This window comes from Glycine soja, chromosome 2 (genome assembly GCF_004193775.1).
Source record: "Glycine soja cultivar W05 chromosome 2, ASM419377v2, whole genome shotgun sequence".
Taxonomy (NCBI): domain Eukaryota; kingdom Viridiplantae; phylum Streptophyta; class Magnoliopsida; order Fabales; family Fabaceae; genus Glycine; species Glycine soja.
This window is the reverse complement of record NC_041003.1, coordinates 18645023-18665885: the sequence shown is the minus strand read 5'-3', so window position 1 is coordinate 18665885 and position 20863 is coordinate 18645023. Positions and strand designations below refer to the sequence as shown.

Below are 20863 nucleotides of genomic sequence, written 5' to 3'. Positions count from 1 at the left end.
GATTATTTCTGCTTGAGTTTTTTATTGTCTTTGAAGAGGTAATGTCTTCAAACTATGAGACGACTTATCTATTTCTTTTGATGAACTTCAAAATGCATTCAATGACTTGCATAAAGAATCTATTAAACTTTTCAAATTAGTTTCATATTTTAAGAAAACTATTTCAAATTTAGAAAAGGAAATTTTGAAATTGAAATTTGAAATTTGAAAATTGAAATTTGAAATTAAAATTTGGAAGTTGGAAGTGGAAGTTGGAAGTTGGAAGTGGAAGTTATTGGAAGTTGAAAGTTGAAAATGGAAGTTGGAAGTTAGAAGTTGGAAGTGGAAGTTACTGGAAGGTGAAGTTGGAAGTTGGAAGTTGGAATTTCAAATTTCAAATTTCAAATTTGAAAATTGAAATTTGAAATTTGAAATTTGAAATTTGAAATTTGAAATTTGAAATTTGAAATTTGAAATTTGAAATTTAAAATTTGAATATTTTTTTTTTGGAATAGAAATTATTGTGCATAGTTAGTTGATTGTTAATTTAATTGATTTGATTTGAAATGTTTGATGATTGGTTGTATTTGATTGTGTTTGATTGATGTGTTATTATGATTGACTTTACTGGATTGATATTCAATGTTTTTTAGTATGATTGATTGATAGCATTAGATGATGTTTATAGGAATAGAAATAGGTTATTTTTAGAAGAAAAGGCTATTTTAGTGTTCTGGTAATCGATTACCAACACATGTAATCGATTACCACTAGGCTGACTCATCCTGTAATCGATTACCAATCCTTGTAATCGATTACAAGGTGTCCTAGACTATAAAAATTGCATTTTTTGGGCTCTTGTGCAGACCCTATCTTCTCCTCTTCATAGTGATGACGCACCACCATTCTCAAACCTTCATATCTCTTTCGTTTCTTCACCAAATCACATCCCACAAAGCCCAAACCTCATCTTTTTCATTCCTCTTTTGATTCCACCGATTAAATCTGCAAAAACTTCGACAAATGGCTGAATCAATGAAAAAGAGAAAAGGCTCTTCCTCCACCACCGCCCCTGCTGGCCATCGTCGCCACGGACCATCTAAAGCACCCACAGCACTGGTTCCTCCCTCCATGTCATCCCCATGATCATCTACTTTATTTTCTTCAGATGATCAACGTCTAAGGTACTCTTCCCAATTTTCTTCTAGGATCATTCTAGACCCTAAGTACCTTGATCTTGAATTCTTTGATGGAGAAACATTTGATTGTTATCAAGTGTTTCAAATTTCTGGGTTGATTGATTTTATGTCTCTAAAACTGCCTTACTTTTCTAAACTAGTTTTTCTGTTCTAATTTGAAAATTCAGGATGGTATTCTTTACTCTGAGGTGGAAAATATACCCATTGTTATTAATCAGTCTTTATTCTTCTCATTGACTAAATTACTCAATCAAGGTGTTCCTTTTGAGGGCACTATTGTTAATGACTGGAAGTTCGATTACTCGAGTCATGATGCTTGCAGTATAGTCTGTAATGACCAGGCTGATATGATTGGCAGATTGCTTGCTGGGTCATTAACCTTTGACTGTCGCATCATGCACTACATCATTGTTCGCATTTTGTTACCCCATTCATCTAATCTTGCTCAAGCCTCTGAGGAGGACTTGATTCTCATGTGAGGTTTTCTTATGGGTCGTCATATTGACTGGGCCCACTTGGTTAGGTATCGTATGCATAAGACATTACAAACCAATGCACCTCTTTCGTATTCTCATCTTGTCACCCTTTTTTTTCTTCGTCATTTCCAAATTCCTTTGGATGATGAACTCTTTGTTCAAGTAAAATGATCTTTTTCTATTGGTGCTGGTGTGGTTACCTCCTTTGGTTACCGAAAGGATGTTGATGGTCAGTGGATTTGTAAACAAGACTTGCCTTCGCCTATTCCTGACGGACGTACCCCATCTCCTCCATCACAAAGGGTTGATTCCTCTTCTCTTCTGATCGAAGTCCTCACAGAACTTCGTGGTCTTTGAGCTTTTGTAGGTGAACGATTTGATGTGATGGATACCCACCTTTATGCAATGGATGCACGCTTTGTTGGGATGGATACACGAGGATCACTAGTCTCAAAGATGATATGAGCTTCATTAGGCATTGCTTCGATCGCTCGGCTGACTCTTATCTTGATTATGCTTTATTTCCTTAGTTTTATGGTTATTTCTTAGCATTGTATTTTGGCTTTTAATCCTTAGTACTTTGGTTACTTTTTATTATGTTCTTGCTTGTCTTGGATATGGTTGCTTTGTGTTTGGATCTTTTAGCCTTTGTTTTGCTTTTGTCTTGGTTTGATTAGACTTGCTTGAATTAGGTTATGGATTAAATCAGTTGGATTATGCTATGGTTATCTTTCTGTAGATGTGTTAAGCTCCTAATTTAGTTCTTTTCTCCGACCTTTTTTGGCTTTTTGATGTTGCCAAAGGGGGAGAAAACTTAAGGGTAGAGTTTATCATGAACTTAGGCATAAATTTAGGGGGAGTAAGGGTTGTGAGCACGCATTATCAATTGCATATCATTTATCTTGATTTCATATTATTGTCATCATCAAAAGGGGGAGGGATAGATAAAAGATAAGAGAGTAAGGGAAATTATCTATTCTTTATGAGACAACTTTTTATCTATGAAATCTTCAACTGTCTCATATAAGCAATCATTGCAAAACCAAAGGGGAGTAAACTATATACAAATAGATATTTTTTGTTGCTCCTAGCCTACAGGTGGTTGTCATCATCAAAAAGGGAGAGAATGTAAATCATACAGGTTTTGATGATGTCAAAAAGAATTTGCTTGATATCATCAAAAAGGGGGAGAATGTGAATCATGCATGTTTCCAAGACATGCAAGGCTCTGGTAATTAATTACCGGGCAGTGTAATCGATTACCAGAAGACAAGTTTGAAAAATAGTTGTTAAAAAGGGATTTGAATTTGAATTTTGAACCTATAATCGATTAGCAGATGTTTGTAATCAATTACCAGTAACGGAACTCTTGAAATTCAAATTCAAAAGTCATGACCCTTTAAAATATAACTGTGTAATCGATTACTAGAAACTTGTAATCGATTACCAGTGAAAAAAATTCAGAAAAAACTTTTTGAAAAGACACATCTCTTTAAATCATTTTGAAAAGGCACGAAGGGCCTATATATATGTGTGTCTGATTTCAAAAAGCTAGAGAGAGATATTCTAAGAGAACTTCATTGCCAAATGCTCTCTCAACAACTCTTGGGCAAACACTTGCAAATCTATTAAGAGTTCATGAAACTTCAATTGTAATATTCTTCTCTTAAAGAGAGAATTCTTCTTTTTCTTCAAAGAGATTGATTAAGGGACTGAGGGCTTAAGTTGTAAGGACTCCTGAACACAAGGGATGGGTTGTCCCTGTGTGGTTCAGACTTTGTAAAAGGATTTTTACAAAGAGAGTGAAAAATCTCAAGTGGGTTGCTTGAGGACTGGACGTAGGCACGGGAAGTGACTGAACCAGTATAAATCGAGTTTGCATTTCTCTCTTCCCTTATCTCATTTATATTATTGCAATCAATTTTATCTTGCATGTTTAAAGAACATTATTAAATTGATAGTTGCTTCTACTTCTGCATTCTGAGTCTATCATTTAGAAGGGGGTTATAAGTTTGTTAGTGGGAAATTAATTCACCCCTTCTTAAGATAACTGAGGCCATTTGTCCAACCAAGGTAAATCACTTAACATTTATAACTAATTTTTTTGACATGGATATAGATGAAGACTAGCAAGTTCCAATCATTCTAGGAAGATCCTTCATGAGTATTATTCATGTAACCATCAATGTTCGTAAAGGAGTCTACACACATAGAGAGTGCAAGTAATAAATATTCTACTCATTCAAGGCATTGTAGATTTTTCCAACAACTCGGCTCACCAACAACACCATCACACAACCCCTTGACAATCCACATGTCATACGTTGAGCTATTGACGTTAAAGAAACACTTAGTAGGAGGCAACCTAGCATTCTAACTTTAATTTTTTCTTTTTGCATTTTAAATTTAAATTTATTGCATTTTAATTCTTAGTATAGGTTTTAATTTTAAGTTTGGAGTAAAAAAACAAAATAAAAATTTGCATTATCTATATATATATATATAGATAGATAGATAGATAGATAGATAGATAGATAGATAGATAGATAGATAGATAGATAGCATGGATGGTAGAATTCTGAGCCTCTTGACACTTAAATGCCCAAAATGGAGTCATGGTAGATCCACCCTTTGCACCACCCTATGAGGTCCATCTATCCGCCTATCAATTAATTGGAACTACATTGTTACCAACTATGGAGTAGATATTCATAACCCTGATGTGGAGGAAGTGGCAAGGCAAAGAGAAGAAAAAAGACAACAACAACAAAAACAATAGCAACAACCCCAGGCACAACAAGCCTCAATGGGCTATGAAGCAGAGATGCACAACATGACGATTGCCATATCTGCCAAAAATTGCACCATTAACATTGTGATGGATTCTCTCCGCGACTTCTCCTTACATGTCACCATCGGAGTTGTCGGACCCTATCATTGCCCATCCCAAGAGGAGTATGTAGCCTATGTGGCATCGCTTGGCTTTGGGGACAATGCCAAAGCTGACCAAGGAGGTGGCCAGGCTATACAAGAAGAAGCTATGGAGGAACATGCCGCGCATGATGGCCGTGGAGATGAGGGCCATTGAGCCATAGTGAAGTTTTTCTATCCCTTTTCTCTTTTATTGCTTTTATCTTTGTTTGTTTTGTTTTGATTTTTAATTGCTCATTTGTTTTATGTTTAAGTAAAATAGTTTAGGATATATACTTAGGAAGTATGTTTTAGATTTTCTTAGGTAGTTTTTAGGAAACACGTGACTCAAGAACACCACCCTTTTTCTATTGCAACCCTAACGAGCTCAATTTTAACTTAAGTTCAACTCATTTTATTCATTAACCAAATTCAATAAGTTGAATATCGAATCGAGTTTCGAACTATATTTTAGTTGGTTTAGTTCATTGTCACCCTTACTCAAAATGATTCTATCCTTGAACATATTACTTCTTTTCTAGACTAAAAAAAGAATATGATCTATAAAAAACAGATTTCTTTCCTATATTACTTTTCTTTAAATGTTAAAATACTAAATAAATGGTAAAAATTAAATATAAGTAAAATAATCATAATTAATTGTATAAATTATATAATTAATCAAAATTAATTCCTCTCATTTATCAAATAATATGCCCGTGAACCCACAATTAACGCGTGAATCAATTGACGTATGATTATTTTAATTTAATTAAATGTCTCGAATTCAAGTATTAAGTATTAAATATTTAAAGGAAAGATTTTGTTATCCATAATAATCTTATATCTGATTCGAATAGAGTTACATATTATATATATATATATATATATATATATATGCGCATAAAATGAAGAATTTCAAATATCTAACTTATTATTATTCCTTTTGACTCGAATAATTATTATTCTTTTACTATAAGGAATTATTGTAGAAATTGTGCCAAGATCATGAAAACAGCACTCTGCTCAAATCCCTTACAAGTTTCAAATTTTTACGCCAATCACTAGATCAGTTGTGTCCACTCCACGACATCTACACATGACTTCGTAAATATAAAACTGTGCGAGCGTCATCACTGTCTCACAAAAAATCCAACCTTCGCACATCCGAACCATGCTGGTCTTGTCAAAATTGTCACATATGTGATGACCACGAATCCGTGCACGTGATTGTCACATGCAGTATAAGGCCATCTAATATTAGATAATGCACGGTTCAAGATTCGTTATTGTTTTGTTCGCATGTTCCACCGGATTTGGACATATAAAAAACAAGAAATTAAACATGTACACTACGCAAGCTTTTGTGAATTAATGTTCACGTTCAAGAGGAAAACCTTCGTATTAAGCAGAGACGTTAGTGATCCAATCCAACATTGGAGAAAGAGATAAAACGAAGGGCACATTAAAAAGGTTTAGCTCGTTGTTTCTGATTGATCCGAACACACCCTTTTGCGTGATTTGGCTCGCTGTTGCTTGTTTTTATTCAAAGTAAACAAAGTGAAGATAAGCATGCACGATATTAATTAACACTTATGATACCTGACTTAGATCCATGTCAAATGATCACACATCCTTATAAGGAAGGTTTGAAATTTGTACTTATAAATTTGGGTCCTACTCACGTTAAGTTTTCATTTATTTGTCATTTTGATCCAAAGGGGTTAAACCGATATTCAATTGTAAGTTTTCCTGAGATAACAAATCTGAACCCAGAAAATATCTGCTTCTGCTTGTGTTATTTTCTCTGATCTCATTCGCAAGGGCGAGATTTTATTATGCTCTTTGATTTTTTGTTTTGTGATTTGATTTGATGTGTAATATGTGATTCTGGGTTGTTCAGTTTTTCCTGAGATAACAAATCTTGACAATGGATTGATATTCCCTGTGAATCACAGAGAGTGTGAAATTGGTTCAGGGAGCTAAAACTTGAAAGAAGATGAAGAACTCTGCTTCGGAAAGCGGTTTGTACATAATTGAGAGCGATGAAGATGTTGAGAAGGATCTGCAGAAAGACGAAAACGATGGAAACGAATCCGATTATTCGAATGATTCCAATGAAAACCAGTCAATGAGGAAACCCAGCAATTACAGCATCGCATGGCCTCAAAGTTACAGGTCAGCTCCACCTGTGTTTTTTGATCTGGCATGAATGAGTGTGTTTGTGGCCATTCATTTGACTTTTTATAATTTATCGGTTTTTTTTTTTAATGTGAAAAAGCATCCTTTACTTTCAAGGAAAAGTGGCTAATTGACTCTCTGTGATAGGATGAAAAGAAATAGGATTGATGGAAATAGGGAAGAAAGTGATAGAGTGAATGAAAATATTTGAAAAATAGTGAGAATAAAAGGGTTTGATGGCAGAGAGAAATAGAGAATAAAGAATTGAAAAAGATTTAGAAAAACTCAATGGTTAATCTATTAAACATGTTCACGATTTATTATCACTGGTCAAGATCAATTTTTGACAATGGATTATATGTGTTTTCGGCGGTTTAAAGTCGCGTCTAATATTAATACAAAATTTTTGTGATAACCGGTTATTAATTAAAATAATCAATTATTGACATTGAGAAACACATACATTGTTCGTTTTCCCTGAAATTTGCACAGAAATAAAATGTTGAGGAATCCATATCTTTTTATTTCTTTCTTCCATCATTTTCCCTCTAAGACACTCATTTTTTATTTCTTAATTATGTTTTCTTTCTCTCTTCTATTTCTACATCATTTGTTTCATTTAAGATGAAGTGTGGTTTTTTTTTTTTAAAATAAATCATAGAAAAACACTTATGCTTATTTTGGCCAATTGATTAATAAGAAATGATTCATAAACACTCACGTGCTAAGCTACACTAAGAGAGAGTTAGAAGAAAGACAAATGTATAAGTCTATATATACTATATGTAAAAGAGACCTGTACAATGTAAGCCATGGAAAAAAATAAAAGGTGTCTATTGGGTATGCAATATGAGACTGTCCATATATCATTATCCTTGTCGAATTCAGGGTAAAGTGAAGCACACACCTTAAACTTTATGCCTTCTAGAAATAGATGCCTTCAATTTCTACCCTTACATATAACTATGTTCCAAAAGCTCTTCAGGGGTACTAATGTTAGACAAAACTTAAAACAGTTTTTTTAATAAATCAGTTTTATATAATTATTTTACTTTCAGAAATGATGAAAAGTGAAAACAGAATCTTCCTTTTTGTTCATCACCCTTGCTGGTTGAATATAATTTCTGTTACTTCATCTCTCATTTTGGCATTTTTCTTATTACAAAAGGAAGGGGCAGAAATGAATCTGCTATGCATCAACGTAAGTACTTATTTTTATGTAATTCATAATGTTTCAGGCAATCCATTGATCTATATGGCAGTGTACCATCCCCAAATATTGGGTTTCTGGGCACCACATCACTGTCAAGATTAGGCAGTTCTTTTATTTCTTCATCTTTGACAAGAAGGCACACTCTTGAAGTGTTACAACCAGAAAAAAAACCACTCTTGAAACCCACAGAAGAGGAGCAACCGCGACATACCTTGCTTCCTCCCCAGATATCTAGGAAGTCTTCCATTAGAATTTCCAAGGTTTCTCATGAACCTCACATTCCTGGCCAATGCACTTTTGGGCAAGCTGTGCTTAATGGTAAGTACTGATCTGTGGTTCTCGGATAGAAAATATAAAACAAAAAACAAATGAAAGAGAGTAATAGTGAAGCTAAATTAAACTAGAAATGCTAATAACATTCTTTAATAGTCTTTCATATACATTATTTTTTATTGGTTGAATTTCACGTGGCTTCCTCTACTTTGAGACGAAGACTCACTATATGCGGAATGATACTCATCGGAATTTCACCTGATAGAAAGTATATGGAAAGTGTGTGTAAGAATGTGTTACTATTATTTTTCATATCATAATGAAAAGACAGGAAGTAGTATCATGTGAGTTTGTTTGGATATGCTTATCTAGAAGTACTTTTAAGAAGTATCATGTGAGTTTGTTTGAATATGCTTATTTAGAATTATTTTTAAGAGAAAAAAATAAAAATTAAAAATGAAATGAGTTTTGCAAGCTAAAATTAACTTATTTATAATTAAGTTAATTTGTAAAAGTTCTCTTTATAGTTTTTATAAACGATGAGAGTAACCTCTAAAATTAGCTTGTGTATAAGTTAATTTGAAATGAGAATAGATTTTGTATTTGGAAGGTATAATTCTTAACTATCAGTGGTCCCCTCTTTCCGTAAGAAACTTAACCAAACTATAGGATTGAGGGAATTTTGCGATCTCTAAGCAAAATGTGGTAATAAAACATTATAGAAAACTGATCCATGCTTGTTATCTTCAGTTTTATGCATGTATAAATTTATTCAGTGGAAAAAAAAATGCATTGTTGTCCCCAATAACTTGAAATAATAATACACACCACTGTTTAATATTCCATTGAACAATGGTCATATGATTATAATCATGAAACATATTTATTTCCTGCAGCTTGTGATCGCAGAAAATTAAACATATATACGATATGTAAAGTAGTACAATATAATTTCTGTCTCTCAGATTCAGTTTCAGATAAATGCATCGTGTTACATCTTGATACTAAATAATAATATACTCGAATATAAATGTGTAGTTAAAACAGAACAACCAGAGGCTAAAGCTTACCTAAGTGTTTGTATATGCAATCATGTTCTATTCATGAGGAAAAGAATTCATAGACACTTTCAACAGGCATGGTCGAAAATTGCAAATTCTATCAATGCTATTGTATTCTGGGGCTGATAAACTTGCATAATTTAAACCATTGGCTAAGATGGTCCCTTCACAAGAACCAATCAAATAGATATGTAACACCGAAATGGTTTTTTAGAGGTGAACTAATCATGTCCCCCACATGGACACAAGTTCAATTATTAATAAGTCAAGGTTTTACTTTGCGGTCACGATAACAGTTTGGTCGCAATTCTTGATATTGCGGACAAATGCAGCTGATACTGCCACAACTGTGGTTGTGTTGCGGATGCAAAGACCCCAAAAATCTCAATGCTGTGATCAAAATTGCAGTAGTATACCTTTTTCAAAACCTTGGAGTCAGTGTATAATACATCTGAATGTTGAGGTCTAGTATAGATTTTGTTCAACCCTTTTGGGTAATTGAAGATTTCCTATTGCTTATTATCACTATTGGTTTAAATTTGAGTTACATAATTAATTGAGATTTCAAAAAAGCCTTGATTGTAACAAATTGTGAACAAATACAGTTGCAATTAAAAATCTTGAAATTGTGGCTACAATAACAATTGCAATTGCAATTTTTAATGTTTGTTTATCCATAGAGGTACCGTGGATTTATAATAACTTGTATACCTTATTCAACTAATTGAGTTAGACTACCTTGTAATTGAAATTTAAAACCATGATTTTTACCATGATTATTATGTATTGTTTTGACTTTTGCAGGTATAAATGCCCTTTGTGGTATAGGAATCCTTTCAACCCCTTACGCAGCCAAAGAGGGTGGATGGGTTGGTCTTTCTATATTGTTATTGTATGCAGTTTTTTCCTTTTATACCGGCTTGCTCTTGCGTTACTGCTTGGATAGTGCACCTGGTCTTGAGACATACCCTGACATCGGCCAAGCAGCTTTTGGTACTACTGGACGTGTCATCATCTCTGTAAGTCTCACTGATAGATCCTTAATTTTGTTTGACGATGTTTTAATTTTTTTCTTCTTCTTCAACGGTTAATTTTAAAAGCATTAGTCTCTAATCTGATCTTGGCATTGTTCTTAAGATAACCTCTTTTTGTGTGTGGATCGATGCAGATAATACTATACATGGAATTATATGTAAGTACATGTCTACCTACACTCTTTGAGTATTCCTTGGAAGTCTCGATTATGATGTGTTTACTAGTAAGAAAGAAAAACATAGGCGAGAAATACCATGCATGCAAATGGGGAAGAGAGAAATAAAGTGATTGGGAATAGGTGAGAATAGACTGAAAAGGTGAATTTTTGGTTTCAGAGAAAAGAGTATGTACGATGTTTTCGATAATTTGAGGATTTTGATACTATCAGTTTTTTAATTCATTAAATTAAATTATAAATCATTCTTAATTGATTTTTTGCAACACTCATTTGGGTGGTTTTAAACAGCATGGTAAACACGGAGAAATTGCCGCTAAATGGACAATTTCTAGCAATTAGAAATTGACAGAAAAAGAGTTGTCACTAAACACACAATAAATTGCCAATAAATCTATCATTTCTTGCAGTTTTAAACCACCGGATAATGAACTGGCTCACAATATGCGACATGTATCTTCTTGGCTATGTACATTCTCTGTATATTAGTGACACGCATTTTTATTTCGCTTGCTATTTCACAGCCAAACATCATTTCTCTATCTTGTTGGCAATCACTTCACCAACTAAATATTTTTATGTAGGCTTGTTGCATTGAGTACATAATTGTGGAGAGCGACAACTTATCTACATTATTTCCAAATGCGCACATTAGTTTGGGTGGAACTCAACTCAATGCTCATATTTTGTTTGCAATATTGACTGCCTTGGCTCTTCTTCCTACTGTTTGGCTACGTGACCTACGCATTCTCAGTTACATCTCAGGTACAAGTTTTTTCTCTTTTTCTTTTTTTTTTCGCAAGTAAATGTTATCAAGCCATTTTAAATACATAAATCTATTAAGACTCAGTTAGTGGTTAGGGACTTGAAATTTGGATGGTGTTAGATTCAAATTTTAGTGTGACTATCTAGATTCAAATATTGATTCCAGCCCTTTTCAGTCCTATTATCTAATTCTAAATATAGTTGAATAATATTCTAACGAGTTAGTTAAGATTTTGATCCTAAAAAATTCACAGTTTATTTTTTTATTATTTGGTGTAACAACTATTGTTGGAAATGGGTTTACTGGAATTAAGACACACTATCTAAAATTGGTATGTTAATTTGTATACCTATATTTGTATAGTTTATTATCTTCTTTCTATAATGTACTATTGTCCATATATTTGCTTGTGTTTTATCTGGACTCAGCAATCAGATTATTTACTTTGTTACCATTCGTTTGGAAAGACCATTATAACCATTTTTAACATTGTTAATTGTTGTAGCTTGCGGAGTTGTTGCAACGATTCTAGTGGTTCTCTGCTTGTTCTGGGTTTGCTTTGTAGACAATGCTGACATTCATACCCAAGGAACAACAACAACATTCAACTTTGCAACTTTTCCTGTTGCAATAGGTCTCTATGGTTACTGCTATGCAGGGCATGCTGTGTTCCCTAACCTCTATACTGCCATGGCAAATCGGAATCAATTCCCTGGAGTGCTCTTAGTATGGTAAACATAAAAAACTTTTAAATTAGCCATTGACACTCTTAGTATGGGGTCTTTTATTTTTTAATGTAGATAAAAATAAATATTAACAATTAGATCTTATCAAAAATAGTTAATTAAGATTAGAATAAACAAGTTATATGAATTTTTAAAAAATCATATGAATTTTTTTTAATCTTGACACTAGTACAACAAAGACCTTTTATATAAATTAAAATTGACATTTACATCGATTGGGTCTAATATAAATGTTGAAAATGGAAAAAAAAAGTTGAGATTTTTTAGATCGATTCTAAAAGGACTGATGTAAAAAAAAATTCTATATTGTACTACTTTTCAGAATTAGGAGAAGATTCACATAACATATGCTTTTCATCAAATTTGCTATACTAGGGTATGTATGCCATATTAGGGTTATGATAGAATGTAAACATTTTTAAAATCTTCTTTCACATTGATTACACTTTTTAAGGGGAACTAATACTAAAATCTTTTCTTTTTTCATTCATTGCTAATTGATGCTAACAAGTGCATATTATCTTTTCTTGTATCGACATCTCATTATTTAAAATAAAAATTATAATACAAATATCTAACTCTATCCTATATAGTATTTTAACCATTTAATATTATTAAGATCATATTTGAGCCTCTTTAGGTCCATCCTAACACTAATAATAGGTCAATTTGAATGTATAATTTGTAAGTTCTTGTTGAAGAAGGAAGTATGTTAGGACTTTGAAATGGAGCAACCTTCTTTTAATTATCTTGTTTAAAAATCTTGATTAAATTTCACAAAACTTTTTTATCGAATAAGTTTTCTAGGAATTAAGAGTTATTTATATTTTTATATATTATCTTAATTATTTATGATATTATATAATTTAATAAAGAACAATATGATCTGTAGAAAAAAAATAATAATAAACTCGAAACATTAAGATTCTCACCTCTCTCATTGGAAAAGTTTTCGTAAAATAATAATTAAAAAAAATTATGAAAAAAAATCCTTTCTTAAAAATATTATTATTTTTTAAAATAATACATATCAAACTATTTTTTAAAACATCTTTCCTGCAAGAAGCTTCCTTAAACTCCCCCTAAACTTTAACAAAACTACTCCATTCCCCCTGAAATAAATAAATAATATGAATAATTTATTTTCTGTAGAATTTGTGTTTCAGCATTTAATATTTTTATCTAATTCCATGTGCAATTCCTTTTCCATGTAGTTTTGCCATTTGTACAACTATGTATTGTGCAGTAGCTATTATGGGTTACGCAGCATTTGGAGAAGCAACACTCTCTCAGTATACTCTTAACATGCCCCAACACTTGGTGGCCGCCAAGATAGCTGTGTGGACTACGGTAAGCTGATTCTAGATTCGACTGTACAATTTTTTTTTTAATGAACTAAGACATAGTGATCATCTTCCACGTGCTTTATTTATGAATTATATATAATTGATCATCATTGGTACAATTGGGCTAGGATTTTAAGTAAATTATTCGTTCAAAATATTTAACAAAGCCTGTTTGTTTAATATTAAAAAAAAAAGTGGTTCTGGTATAAAACAATCTAGTAATTGTTTTTTAGATTTAAATAAAATATTTACATTTGTTTACAATCGTATAAATAATTTTTTTAAAGAAACAGATGATTTTATGAGAAGCTACTCAGAAAACAGCTTCTGATTTTAATCAAAATTTAAATTCTTTTTAACTTTTGATTATTTGGTAAAACTAAAACAAATACGTAAGAAACTACAAGAAGTATTTTCTTAAAAAAAAGGTCGTTCTTTATTAAAAAAGAAAGAAACTGTAACAAACAGCCCTTAATGTTTACCAAGTGCCTTATCTAATGGCTACTCTTGATATTGAGAAATTAAGGAAGATAAACATCAGAAAAATTTATACCAATAAATCATAAACAATCACATAATATGATATTTTATCACATACTTGTACTCCCATACTTATTTTCATATGTTTCCTTAAAGCTGGTGAAGAGGAAATGTGTTGTACAGCAAAACAAACCCCAGACTAGTCTTGTTTATTTCCGAACTTGATTACTATTTTTTAATTAGATTGACTTTTTTTTTACAATGATCACACTAAAGTTTAAACCCGGAATCTCATGCATGCTATTCCAAACCCATCACTAGACTTATCCTTGTGATTCTAACTAGTTTGAGTTGTTAACCTAATTTATATTCACCATATTGTGAATAATTTTTATCAGTCATAAATTTCTATCTTTATTATCTTGTGGTTTGATTTTGCAGGTGGTTAATCCATTTACCAAATATCCTTCATATGCGCCGTATAAATTAAAGCATTTGTGCTTGCTTACCTAAATAATGCGCTCAAGAACAAATACAAATTCTCAACGCGCCAACGAAATATAAGAGAAACAAGAATAATTATTTGTGTCATAAATGAAAATATTTATAAGAGCCAGCCAACATGTTTGATTGGCAGTAGCCAAATCCTTCAATTTTTCACCAGGTGAGTAAGGAATACTACAAAGGTTTAAATATATTTTTATTCTTAATATATATCCAAATTTTGTATTTGATTCTTGATAAATTTTTCTGCGTATCTGCTCCCTAATATTTGAAATATTTTATTTGAGATATTTATCGTCAGTTAAGTGATAATGTATTCGTTAAATATTTAATGACACCATTTGTGACTATTCAAAAACTGACAGTATTTGTTTCAAAACAAATCTCAATTTTTTTAAGAGAAGGTCCTCTATTTCTCCCTCCTCTTTCGCATTCAACCACTCTTGTGTCCTCTATGTCTATATCATCATTGTTGGCTTCTGCCACCACAATGTTGAGAGTGGAGATGTCAGGTGGAACGATGTCAGCGACCATCTTCGAGAGTAGCATTTCGACGAGCTTGAGCTTATTGGCTTTGATGAGGAGGCTGAGGGCAATGTTGTTAAAGCTAGCACATGTCGACTTTGACGACAAAGTTACGCTCCATGAGGAGGAGGAAGGGGTTGATTTCGATGTGGAGATGGTGGGAGGTGGCGTAGGTTTGGAGGAAGATGAGCAAGATGGGTGGTGGGAGGTGGAAACTGGTGTGGTCGAGTTGGCGAAGGAGCTCGTGGAAGACAGAGGGGTGGGCTGAGTAGTTGGGCCGGTCGGAGGCCCATTGGAAGAGGCAAAGGGTGGAGGACGAATCAAGCTGGCGGCGGAGGAGGTCAAGGAGCTGGGAGGGAACAAGTCCGGGGGGGGGGGGGTGGTGGGTGGCAGAAGTGGAAGATAGGAGCGTGGAGGAGGAGAAGATTATCAATGTTTGATTTATTTATTTTTTACTTTAATTGATTCTGACGGTTTTTAACTGTCAGAAAATTTGAATTTGATTTTGAAAAAAATACTGACAATTTTTTGAGTCGTCACAAATCACGTTATTAAATATTTAACGGATATGTCATAACTTAACTGACGGCAGGATCAAACGTAAAATTTATCAAGGATCAAATGCAAAATTCAAATATATATATATATATCAAGCCTACTACAAAATTAAGAATGTTTTCCATTAACATTATTTCTGACTTTGATTTGCCAAAAAATTTCGAACATATAAAACCTCAAGATATTTTGCATTGTGTTCCGTTTCATTTACAAATAATTTAAGGGGATGGAATTATTTCAATGAAAAAAGTTTGTGGCATTTCTTTGTTGCGCGATTCTATATGAATAGGGTGATTAGAGTCAATGAGAGAACCACAAAGTAACCACTTTTGCATGTTTTAAAAAACAAAGGAGTATTAATTTGCTAGAACTGCGACACTTCATGAAATTTCATTGTAATTATAATAAACATTTTACCTGGATTCTGTTCATTTCCTCTGTTACTGTAATGTTTCCTCTCTAACAAGCTAAAACTTTAAATCATGTAAATAAAAGATTAAACTCCTATGGGCATCCTAACAATACCCTTCTAATCTTGAAAATGAGTCATGATAATTAATTTATTTCAATCTATTTGTACCTACACTGTGAAAATAAAGATCGATGTTTTTCTTAATTGGCACCCACATATGCATTGAGTCTATCTCCAGTAGCAATGTGTCTAGAGGAGTTGATACCAACAAACAGTCCCAACTTTTTCATATATTCCAAGCTCATCAGAACAGCTCTAGTAGTTTCTACACTGCTTGTTGGTCTTTCAGTTCCCTTTTTCGGTAAGTTAATCTTCTTCTTTCCTCGTTTTTTTTTATCAGTTTTAGTGCTAAGAGAAGGTCTAAAACATTTTGTCAACTGTCTCAAGAACTAGTGCATAAATCAAACAGATAAGAGGGAAATATGGTAAGGATTCATAAGTAAATTTATTGAACAAAGGTTTCTGTCCCTCATCCTCCCATCTTTCTTTATGGTCTGTTACTCCCTAGCTAGTTACAAATTTCATTAACCCATTAGCTTTTCCAAATCATTTTACTATTTGCATTGTTGGATTATGTTTTACTATGAATTGCATATACTTTTTTGCAGGTTTGGTGATGTCATTGACTGGATCTTTACTCACAATGTTTGTGGTAAGTGCCCTTTAGTTCATCTGTTTTTTTTGTTCCAAGAGTTAGTAACCACAGTTTTCATTTAAATGTGTTCAATCTTGGATGCAGTCCTTGATTCTTCCCGCTGCTTGTTTCCTAAGCATAAGGGGTGGCAGAATCACGCGCTTTCAGGTATGCTGTATGCTTATTACCTCTTCACAATAATACTAAATGCAAGTTAGAGAAATTTGAGCACATTTTTTTCATTAAACTAGCTTTCAGCAGCCAAATGGCTAGAATACACGGCAAAACATCCTTGTAATGTTACAATATAGACATTTAGTTTGTCCAGATGAATGTCAAAACTTCTCCACCACTATAGAAAGTGGGGGTTTTTACACATAATTATTGAATATGGAAACATAATAGGTTTAAATGTTTTTTTATCCGTGATATATAACCAAATTTTACGTTTGATCCCAGACAAATTTTTTCTTCGTATCTGCTTCCTGATAGTTAAGTGATGATATGTCCGTTAAATATTTGACAACACGATTTGTGTCATCTCAAAAACCGTCAGTATTTATTTCAAAATCAAATATAAATTTATGGTGGTTAGAAACCGTCAGAATCAATTAAAGTAAAAAATATATAAATTCATCAACCCTTCACCTACCTTATTCTCCCTTCAACATTCATCTTCTAAAATAGATCTCATTTATATATATATATATATATATATATATATATATATATATAAAAGAAACAGACCTTTATTCACTCATTAACATTTAACACCATACACCATTCCCGTTCTTTATTCACCAAAACACTAGGGAACATCAACAATAAAACTAGCCAGAAACTCCCACAACCACAACAACGACCATGACCTTCTTTCTCCGAACAACCTCCGCCACTGACGTCGCCCCTTCCTCCACCTCACTCACGCCAGAACCCTAGACGACGACAACAACAACAACCAAAAGAAGGAAGAATCGATAAAGAAGAGGGAGGATTTGCAATTCTTTGTGAAGGGGATTGAGGCGGGCCGCCGCAATGTGGCGATACTATTCATCCTGGTGAGCTTCCCTCTCCGCCACATACAGATGGGTGATCCTCATTTTCCTTGTAGTGTACTGTTAACTCGTTGGCAAGTGCACCAATTTATCACAAGTAGTAAAGTACTCGAAATTTCAAATATCGAATCCACAAGGACTTTATTTGTATTTAGATTGATGCAAACCCAACTTACAAGCAAGAGATAAGAAATTTAAATGTAAAATTTAAATAAAGTACGAGAGAGAAAGGATAAGAAATTTAAAATAAAATTTTAAGAGGTAAGATAAAAATTAAAGAGATATAAGAGATTAAAGTAAAAGATAAGAAATGTAGAAGATAAAATAAATAAGATAAGAAAAGTAAAAGATAAAGATAATGATAAAAGGATGAATTCAGAATGTGATAATGTTGGGACCTAGTATGCCTTATTTGCCTAAGATGCATTATTTTAGATTTTTCTCTATTAATTAGGTGAATTTTTCCTACCCACATCTATTAGAATACTTGTCCCTAATATCTCATGATGACAAATTTATCTTACCTATCTTTCTGCCAAATGTCTTTGCAAAGACTCAATAGATAAAATGCATGAAGTTCTAATTCTAGATGTTTGCTTTGATACATGAGCATAATGCAATCACTCTATGTCTAGCAATGATTTATTAAGATACCCCTTCCTTTGAGTTCTATTAGAAATTACTCTCTTTCGAGCGACTAATCCCTAAAATTGATGCGTATAAAACCTTCCTTGTATTTTTAATAAGGATTATCCTTTTTCGAGCGCCTAACTCTTAGAGATGAAGCAAGGATGAATGATACATGAAATTAAAATAAGAAAGGATAATAGAAAAGAAAACACTTGTTTACATTAATAGAAGCATACAATACATCTTTTGGCTTTTTAAGCTTGTCAAACCCTAACTAAGGAGGTTTAGCCTCTCATTGTCATGAGAAACTTTACAATTTAGGAGTTGATGTGGATAGAAGAAGAGAGATGGATAGAGGAGGAGAAGGGGATAATAGACATAGATAGAGGGTTTCCCTTATTAGAGATGCTCAGACTTAGGATGTATTCATTAGAGAGCTATGAATCTCCGAGGCGGTATTATCCCGGTGTGTGGGTTGTGTCTTTTCCTTATGCTTCCTACTCCTTTTATTGGACTAAGGTATAACTTACTTTTCACGCTGACTTCGCGCTTAGCGTGAACTTTCACGCTAAGCACGCCTTTGGGCTTCTTTATGGGCCTTGTTCAACCTAAGTGTGAGTTGGCCCGCTTACAGAGGGTGCGTGCTAAGCCTGGATTGCATGCTAAGCGAGTTGTTCAATTCTTCCAATTTTTCTTCAAGGCTTTTTCTTCCAATTTTTGTATCAAGTTTCCTCCAAATTAAGCACTTGAAATCTTTTTCTTTTAACTTCTGCTAATCAAAAACTGCAAAGATATTAATTTATTTATTATTTCATTAAAAACAATAATAAAGTAAAGAAATTACAATCATTCTTAGCCAAAATTGACTATCAAATTTCGTAGTTATCATGTACTCGGGGGGGTCTTGGGCGTTGTTTTTGTTTCCATTGTGAACAATTTGTTGGGTAGGTTTAGCTCCGTCATTGTTTTGGTTTGGGAAGGTTTGAGGTTAGCTTCTGCTTCTTCATCCGCGACCACCATGCAAACTCGCGGTTCGACTCCATCCATTTCCTATTTCTTTCATCCATCGCTATCGAAGAACCAGTAGAGGAAGAGACAAAAAAGGAGTCGTCGCATGGGGTTACAAACCATCATAGAAATTCTTCCTTAAACATTTGATTATCAATTAACCCATAAGGAAGAAATAGAAGAGGGCAGAAGAGAGAGAGAGACAAAAAAGAAGGGTGGAATAGGATAGAGAAAGGAATTAATTTTAAATTCGATTTTGAAACATACTAACAGTTTTTGAGGCACCACAAATCGCGTTATCAAAAATTTAATGGACACATCATCACTTAATTGACGACGGGGATCTAAAACAAAAGTTTACAAATATCATGGAGTAAATGCGAAGGAAAAATTTATCAGAGATCAAACGCAAAATTCGAGTATATATAAGGAATCAAAAACATATTTAAGTGAACATAATATTATCTCATCAAATTTAACTAAATTACTTGAGGCTTTGTAAACATACCATGTTGATTCAATGCAACTTAATGGAAAAATAAATAACGAAAAACAACAATTTGAATTGTAACATGTTGTGTTGATATCAATACAACTTTAGAGACATGATGCACTTGGATTATGTAGCAATGCTAGACCATGAGATGTTTTTGTTACATGACCAAATATTTCCAAGTTTTCTTTGCTTGGTCTTTTTATTTATGATTTATGATTACCTCCAATGTGACTCAACGTTTGCCGCCTTATTTTTACAGGTATCACTTTGTGTTACAATTATTGCAGTAGGTGTTGTATCGAGTTGTTTTGGATCATACTCAGCCCTCTACGAGATCATTGAGGAATTGTTTAAAGCCTAGACACTGAGACATGTAGCAATCAAAGTCTAGTACATCTATTATTCTACATTTTTATTTCTCATTCCAAATGTTGAGTCTTTTTTTATTGATAGTTTATTTTCCATTGTTTCTATTATTGTGGTTATTCTAGTTTTGTTTCCGCGTCATAAAAAGAAAATTTGCTCATGTTTAATGTATGAGCATAGTTAGCAATATAGCATTGCGAATGAAAACATTGATTGATGAAATAATGCATAATTGCATTAGCATTTTCTTGACCACAGATTAAACGATGTTATCTCCTCCCTCCTCTTGAAGAACAATGGATGATCTTACCTGAAGGATAAGGCTTCTACCTTTGTTGGATACAACTCATGTTTATTTCCATGATTTTGCTTTGTTTCATTGTTCTTTCTTCCTATTTTATGCAGAACATAGACATGGCTGTTTGAAGAAGGAAAAAATTTAATATCACATTAGTTAGTGTCTCATCTCATCCATTGATTTGAGGTTAGATGCTATGAAATTAGTCCCCGCACATTAAATATAATCAGAAAATGCTAGGTAGACTTAGCCTGGGAGAGCTCAAATGTACATGTGAAGAGTAATAATTTATGTCATTGAATCTAAATTTATAATTAAATTTAAGCAGGATTTTATAGTTAGCATAAATGGAATGGAGTTATTTAATATTGCTTGAATTATTTTAAAATCAATATAATAAAATACTATTTAATGAAATATTTTTATTTTTTTATTGCAGATGTTTTTACTTTTTCTTTTCTCATTTCAACTTGAAGA

The 20863-nt window shown here is 32.9% G+C and overlaps 1 protein-coding gene across 7 annotated transcripts; it reads left to right on the top strand.

Annotated features, from left to right (window-relative positions):
* The first annotated feature begins 5903 nt into the window (after positions 1–5903).
* On the top strand, positions 5904–20553 carry LOC114391235 (amino acid transporter AVT1C-like). 7 transcript variants are annotated; one of them, XM_028352315.1, is made up of 13 exons: positions 5905–6037; positions 6543–6742; positions 7984–8276; positions 10097–10311; positions 10461–10484; positions 11087–11267; positions 11774–11999; positions 13229–13364; positions 14282–14301; positions 16055–16200; positions 16508–16551; positions 16639–16701; positions 19982–20553. In XM_028352315.1, exons 2-13 carry the CDS (start codon positions 6564–6566, stop codon positions 20081–20083), a joined length of 1629 nt encoding a protein of 542 aa, XP_028208116.1. In that variant the 5' UTR covers positions 5905–6037; positions 6543–6563; the 3' UTR covers positions 20084–20553. The 7 variants fall into 7 exon arrangements, with proteins under 7 accessions (XP_028208131.1, XP_028208116.1, XP_028208141.1 ...); XM_028352340.1 differs by having other exon boundaries at positions 6523–6742; positions 20347–20553; XM_028352291.1 differs by having other exon boundaries at positions 6523–6742.
* The last annotated feature ends 310 nt before the right edge of the window (positions 20554–20863 follow it).